The sequence below is a fragment of the Manacus vitellinus genome, unplaced genomic scaffold (genome assembly GCF_001715985.3).
Source record: "Manacus vitellinus isolate BGI_N305 unplaced genomic scaffold, ASM171598v3 scaffold_14_pilon, whole genome shotgun sequence".
NCBI classification, from domain to species: Eukaryota; Metazoa; Chordata; class Aves; order Passeriformes; family Pipridae; genus Manacus; species Manacus vitellinus.
In genome coordinates, this window is record NW_021939063.1 from 11440631 (window position 1) to 11448496 (window position 7866).

Below are 7866 nucleotides of genomic sequence, written 5' to 3' on the forward strand. Positions count from 1 at the left end.
ACATTGGATTAATTTTTGTGATTCTTTGAGCTTTGGCAGATTCCTAGAAGAAATCAAGACTCAGAAGCAATACATGGCATCATCAGATGGAGACAGAAACCCTGCTTTACCAGGATACTCATTATTGTTCTAGCTCCCAAGATCAAGAAGTTACAGTCAATTATTTGAATTCAACTGCTACATAGAAAGGATGAAGGTCCTTACCAAAAACCTGTTGCTGTTACCAACCCTGCAGTCTGAGAGCAGGGAGAGCCTCTCATGCTTCTACCTAAAGGGACTGCATAGAGGCTTTATCTTTCAAACCCAACACTGGCAAAAGCCAAGATTCAGCACTTTTTTCCTAACCCTCTGCAAGACACCAGAACTACTCTGGTTTTGAGCAGAGCAGTAAGGCTGGGAAAAGACAGCACCTGTTAGCATAAAGTTCTTCAGCTTCTTTACATCCACCAGTCTCAATTACATTGCCCTTCTCAGACACAAATCAGCATTGTCATCAGCAGTTTACAAACCCAGATGCAGATGTAGCCCTACCTAGTGGGTTTCCTAAGCTCAGACCCTCAGGCAGCAAAGCACTATGGTCGGGATCAGAAGATTCTGATTTCATGGCACTCTGTTCTTTTCCCTGCCCTACCTTCCACCTCTCCTGCCTCTCAGAAAGATGACACACCTGAACTTCCTATTCCCCTGATAAAACATTTTTGCATGGCCTCCCCAAGAGAATATCCACAGCTTTTCCACCATCTGTCCATCCTCCAAGGCCCTGCACTGCTGTGACATTAACTGTCCCTCCAGAAGTTAAAGGGACACTCTGCTCTGCCATCCATAAAACTCCATGGGCTCCATGTCTTTGTTGGTGGCATTGGCAGAAATCACCCCAGCAGCAGTTCATCCCTCTGTTGGTTCTACAATTGCCTTGGAAGCTTAGGTGGACTATGGCACACAACACTTTAGATTAGGAGTTAGTATATACTAAAGTTTTGTTCTGATTGACCTTACTAAGCCTGCTCCTGATTTAAGGTACCACCTGGTGCAAATCTCTCCTCTTCCCACCCTAAAGCAGCAATCTTCACTGTGAAGGTACTTGAGTAGCTACCAGCTGAATACAAACACAGGGTCCAATCACCTCTCCTGGCAATCCCTAAGTGATCACAGACAACACAGATTCAAAAAAGATAAATCTCTGTCAGCCAACATCTCAGATGCACATTGCCAGGGACAGCACTCGAGCAGTCTGTGCTATAACTAATCCAGGACTTATCTCAAAAAAATTCTCCCTGTTTGACTTCAGCCCTGGCTTGCCTGGTGAAAACTGACAGACCCATGACAGGGCTCAGAAGGTTTTTTCCCTTAGAGGTTCTGTGTGACTCACAAGTTGGAAGGAATCAGCAGAGCCCCGTGTCATCTGCTGAGCTTTGGGAGTTCAGTAGCACCTTCCCCACAAATTGCTCAAGATTGTCAGTCACAGGCTCTTATTTCTCTTCAGAGGCTGAGACTCCTCCCAGGTTTTCTAAGAGGCAAGGAGATCACACCACCCTCAACCAACAAACCCTCCCTTCAATTCATCCTTGCTGACAGAGACTCCCTGAGCTGGGATTTCCTTTCGTGACTGTGGTGTGCTCTGCTGCACGAGAGACATCACTGTAAATAAACACACAGACCTGGAAGGATCAGCTTTGCCTTTGGCAAATCCTGGGCCAAAAAATCCTAGTTCAAGTAGAGGTTCCAGTAAACAACCTTCACATTCCAGACTTATTTCTACAAGTGTCCTCTCTTCCCTCCAGCTTCTCACTCCTCTGAATTGACACTGTTGAGAAGGATTTTCTCTTCATAATTTTGCTCCATTCTCTTCCTCTGAAACAGCACTATATCTCAATAGCAGTGATGGCAAGTATGATCACATTTGCCAACACAGGAAAATTTCTACCCAATTTTTAAAAAAAGGCATGAAAAGGTAGAGAAAAACCTAACAGACCATGGGCAGAATAACATCACCAACTGTAAACTATCACAACCTCCTAATATCTCTTCTGGGACAAAGAATTCCACCTAGCTGTCACACTGAAAAGAGCTCGAGTATAAAGCTGTAAGAAATTTATGTTAGAACAACTTCTTATGAAAAGAACAAACAGTCTCCATTATTTTCACTAGAAACCACGACTATCACACCACAGCAGAGAGCTGCTGATAAAGAGAGGAGTTGGCCACACGTAACAGAAGTCCAGTCACGAGGTTTCAAAGGGCAAAGAGGAATCAAGCTCACCTCTCAGCCAGGCTGCTCACTACAGCCTGGTACTTGTATTCCTCCCCAGATGAAGTGTACACAAAGCAGAGCAACAGAACATCCAACATGATAAGACAGGGCAGCCAAGGTCATCAGCCAGACAGCACAGTGGTCATGCTTCTGTAATAGCTAAGGCCTACAGCAAAATGTGGAGAACTGGCCCATTCCTGGTCCAAATCACCAGGAAAAATCCCACAGCAACAGGACCAGGAGCGGATGGCAAGGATCCAGCTAGGGTTCATCATGCCCAGCCACACTGCTCCTTACAGCACACTGTCCTTGCTCTGTCCAGTCCTAAACAAATCCAGTCAGCTAAGCACATCCAAGAGCTCTCTCACCACACCCTGTCCCCCCCAGCCAGCCCAGCCCTTCAACGGGGGCAAAATCATCCAGATTTTGCATGAAAAGAAATCAGTGCTGCAGTTGTGGTCTCCCCTTTTCATCCAGCAGGCAGATCTATACACCAAACAAAATAAAATGGTTTTCTACACTCCAGCCAAAGTCAGGCTGACTTGGCCAGGGCTGATTCCTCAGTTCAAGCCCTGGACAGGCTGCATTTAGACCAAGAACACCCTCGTGGGTTGCAGTGACAGGGCGCTAGGGAAGGATCCACTGCACCTTCAGGGAAATGTTATCTCACCAATGGATTTTGCTCCTTGATTCATGGCACCCTAACAGTATCGGAGTACAGTGAAATTCAGAGCTTACATTGGTGGCAATCCTCTGTGCTCTTGAAGCCCACCCACAAAAAGGTGAATTACACGCTGCCAATAAAAAAACTGAAACTCTTCTTTCTCTCTGCAAACAGTATCAGAAAGTCCTGTAAATACAGACCATGCCAGGGTTAAGGTTGTCCTTTACAACACTCTACTTGTGTAATAAAAACGACACTGACCAGATCCCTGCTTAAACACAACTGTTACTTCAATAATGTAAAATGCTTTAAAAAAACTCCAAACGCTAAAAATAATAAAAAAAAAAAAAAAAAAAAAAAAAAAAAAAAAAAAACCAACACCCAAAAATAAAAAAGAGTGGTTTTTTCTTCTCTTCCTTTTTTTATACGGCTCTTCAACTCTCATTCTTGGTCACAGCAGCTGCATTTTGCATCTCATCCTCAGAACTCACAGGAGAGGGATTTTCCCCCAGTGGCCCAGCACCTCTTTTTCTCCCAGTTTCATTCTCACATCCCGTTCCGAGCTAAGGTTAAAAGAGAAAGCTACCGCAACACCAAAAACCGACCAAAGCAAAATACCAAAAGCAGAAGTACCAACAACAAGCCAAAAGGCTCACGCAGAGAACCCCGGTCCAGGGGGTGCATTTCAGAAACGCGTCTCCTGAGAATTCTTGTTGTTTTGGTTTTGATTCCCCTGGAAGGCGGGAGCACAAGCAGCAAGAAAACCAACAGCGCGCGGCCAGCTCGTTCCGGGCAGGCGTTGGAAGCGCTGCCCGTTCCCAGGAAGAGAGCCGGGGCACAGCCGCGTTCAGATCGCCCCTCAGCCGGGCAGAGGCTGCCCCGCCGGCTCCTGCCGTAGGCGGCCGGGCCCCGGGAGGGCCGCGGTCCCCATATGCGGCACCCGGGGGTTACTGTCCCTCCCCGCTACCCCCCTCCCCGGCCCCGCTCCCCCAGCCTTGGCCCCGCTGTCCCGCTCGCTACCGGCGGCGCCGCCGCCCCGCTAGCCCGGGGCCCGGCCCCGCTCCGAGCCCGGCCCTGCCGCTCCCCTCAAGGCCTTGGGGACCGCTCGGCTCGAAGGCGGGCCGAGCGCGGCGCGAGGGACGGGCGGAGAACGTGGACGGCCAAGAGAGCTCGTCGGTCGAACCGGACGCGACAATTGAGAGACGATCCCCGAGAGCGCGCCAGAAGGACCAACCAGAGGCCAAAAAGGACGAGAGAAATAGAGGCGAGAGCCAATGGGAAGAGGCGAGAGGCGGGACTAAGGGGCGCTTCCCGCCGCTGTTTAAGGGGCCCTGTCCCCGCCCGCGGGTCCCCAGGTGACGGCGGGGTTGGAATCAGATCTGTTATTTACAGCCCGATCCCACCTCCCAGGCCCGCCTGCACAGCCCAACATCCCACCCAACGGTGAGCGCTCCCACCGCCACACACTTCTGTGTGTGTGTGAAAACATGATACATCTGTGCAGGAATTCTGCAGGTGCAAGCCAGAGGAGTTAATCATTCAGGGAGATCCGATAATAAGTCCCTGCAGAGGAGAATGATTAACAACCCGGGAGCTTGGCTTTTAAGGGAAGTTTAAAGCTGACTGAAGTAACTCGGCATGGCTGGGACAAAAACTGCTAAAGGAAAATACAATCAGTAATTAGCGGGAATTGAAGGTGCAAATGCCGAGGAAACAGACGTTTAAGTATTGTAAACAAGGAAGTAACTGTGATAAATGAGCCAAGATTTATAAAGGAAATTAAAGGAAATAACCAGCTAACCACCAGCACGTTACTCTCAGCCGTAACAGCTGTCTGACAGGGAACAGAGTTTCAGGGAGAATTATTGTTATCTGAGTCACTTCAAGGACTGGAGGATACACTCTAGCATTGTTTTCTTCTACCCGTGGCTCACCTGTGGCTGCAGGGATTGCTTCTATGGGAAGCTGAAATTTGTTGTACAGAGTTTAAACCTTTTCAGAAGATCCCTATGTTGGTCAACTTTGCATGCCCTGCTCTAGCCAACAGCACACACAGAGGCTTCCAGGCCCACCTCCACATACGTCTTTCTCAGCTTAAATCTGCTTGATACCTCTTCTCAGGTTAAATTTTCCAGCTACACCTCAGCAAGCCTCATGGAAGGGATGTACTCAGAGCCTGTGATACCTGCCTCAGCCCTATTCCTCTGATTTTCCACTGAGTGGAAACAGGTTTTCATGCTGGTGTCATGCCTTTGGAATGACATCTGGAGAAGCCAGTTCTTAGCTTGTCTCATCTCACAGTGTTGTTCAGGTTAATGATATGTTGCAATATTTTGACATGTTCTATTTATGGATCCAAGCTCGAAGGCTTCTGATCTCTGTGTTATAGAAGGGACACTTCTGCTAAAGAGAGGTGGGGTGCTTCTGCCTAAAAAGTGCCTTGGTAACAGACAAGTGAAATCCATGTCTTCTTGCTTGTAGCCTCAGGCACTAACTAATTGAAGTGTTACCTCCCACATAGCTGTGTCAGAAGGAGAGATTTTACTTTCCAATCCACCTGCTTTTTCCATCTGATTCACTCTGAGGCTAGAGCCCAGCACTTGGGACACCAGATCCAAAAGCTTTTCCTTGGACAGAAGACTGCTGGGTGCCACTGCAAGGACCGTGACACTTTAGCTCCTGCCTTCCTCACTACTTATGTGAAACAGAGGAGGTGGGGGATCCACACTTATGGTTCCTTTGTATTAACAAGCCTTGCCTTTCAACCTCAACATGGTGTGTGCAAACATAACTACTCTTCCCACCGCCAAGGACTGCTCCATGTCCTTTCAGTCTCTACGTCATCTCCCCTGACCAGGGCATAAAGATGGCAGGGCTGACTCCCTCTGTCCTTGCTGTGTCACTTGGTGTTGCCAGGCTGAAGCAGGACAAGGGGTGATACTCAGCAGCCTTGGTATAACCTTGAGGGCCCCAAGGAAAGCTGGCACTTGGTGCTGTACCTGCTGCAGTCTGCTGACACCTGCTCTCACCTGACTTGCAGGCGTCAGAGGCGGAAGGTGCAGACGTGGTTTCCAGGACAGCATTACACCCTCGTATCATCACCAAATTCCCCTCTCCTGGGACATTTTATCTCTCTTCAGTACTCTTTCAGCTTTTATTATATCAGTCTCCTGGACAGGATATTACTTCTCATCTAAAACTGCTCTGTTGTTCAGGTGCAGGGACAGATGTGCCTGTCTTGTTTCAGAGCTGCTCTACCAACCTACTGATTTCTAGTATTGGGCATAAATTTGCACCACAGGATACCATCTTGGCTGCACTCCTGTGTCTCTGCCCTTCTTTTCGAGGGGAATTCAATCCTCAGGGCTCCTCTTGTGCTGTAAGAAGCCACCAGTCTGCAAAATCCTAGTGGCGTCATTGATAGTCAGGAGTTTGGTGCTCAGCTGAGGTCACCCCCGTGAGCAGCCTGGGCCCTGTCTGCATCTGAGCCCTCTCACATGCCCAGGTGCATTGTCTCTAGTGCAGCAGAAGGAACCCTGTCCCATGCATGGCAGCAGCCTGATTTTGGGGATGGTTTTATCTGCCCAAGCTCAGTTCTTTTCAGAGAGACTGAGTGCCCCAGCTCAAGCACTGGACCACTTGTAGCTGGCACACAAAGAGAGCAGTGAAAACATGGGTGTGGTGCGTGGTCTTCTAGGAAGGACAGCAGAATAGCTGTCTGTCCATCCAGCTGTTCAGTGCCTGGAGAGACAGTGGCACCCTGTGGTGACACCACTTCATCACAGTGTGTCACCTGGGCCTTGTCAGACAGCAACACCTTACCCAGGTCCTGGGCTGCCTTCCCTCAAGCCATGGAATCATAGAATCGTTAAGGTTGGAAAATTTTGGATATTAGGAAAAGATTCTTCACTGGAAGGGTGTTCAAGCATTGAACAGGCACCCCAAGGAGGTGGTGGAATCACTGTCCCTAAAAGTGTTCAAAAAATGTGTAGATATGGTGCTTAAAGACAGTTTAGTGGTGGACTTGGCAGGGCTGGGTTAATGGTTGGACTCAATGATCATGGGGATCTTTTCCAACCTTCATGGTTCTGTAATTCTGTGATTTCTGAGATCATCAAGACCATGGTGGTCTTCAGTATCCTACAAGTGGGAGCATTTTGGGGGGTCTCTGTGCCTGTTTCACTCTGAGCACCAGCCAACTCCACGTCATGTGTCACAGAGAAGAGGCTGAGCCGCCCTTTCCTATTTATATCATGATGCTCCTGCTTTGCTATATTAGTGCCAGTCTGAGTCATTCAGCTGGGCTCGTGGAAGAGCCATTTCAGATTGTCAGCTGCCTCTTCAGTCACTTTTGCTTCTGGTGTCTCCTGTTTCATGGTCGCTGTCCCACACTCAAGTGCAGCCAAGAGCAGAAATAGCCTGATACTAAATAGTGGTGAGAAACCCTTCAGAGAATGCAGGTCTCCAAAATCCAAACCACCTGCTGTTATGCAAGAGCCTGTGGCCTGGAATGGAAGCATGTCACCTCCCTGCCAAACATCAGCCCGTTGTTTGTCTTGTCTCTCTAAATTCCTTTTCCAGTTTCTATGTGACAGGTGCTCTTCTTCAGTTGCTCTCCCAAATGGCATTGCTTGCTGCACAGAACAGCTGGGGAGACAGATGTGTGTGTTCTCCAGAATGGCTCCAATCAGCTCCCCTTGACTGTTATCACATACAGGCTCACACACAAAACAAAAACAACAACAACAAAAAAAAAGCCAGAACCTTCTTCTCACCTCTTACAGTTTTTGTGAGAATCAGAACAAAGGTGATTCAGCAGGGTCAGTGGTAAACCCGGTCAAGCCAGACTTGATTATAGCTGCTAAAGAGGCAGACACGAGAACGGGAGTTCCCAGTGGGATCTCTCCCGTGACTGGGGTTCCCGATAGGAAGAGACCACTCGAGCCCAGAG

General features: G+C 48.6%; 1 protein-coding gene across 1 annotated transcript in view; it reads left to right on the forward strand.

Annotated features, from left to right (window-relative positions):
- The first annotated feature begins 3846 nt into the window (after positions 1-3846).
- The window catches only part of MCM2 (minichromosome maintenance complex component 2), a 17009-nt gene continuing 12989 nt past the window's right edge, over positions 3847-7866 (forward strand). The window contains exon 1 of the mRNA XM_029958337.1: positions 3847-4206. Within this exon, the coding sequence (XP_029814197.1) occupies positions 3847-4206 (360 nt within the window). The remainder of the gene's footprint in view (positions 4207-7866) is intronic.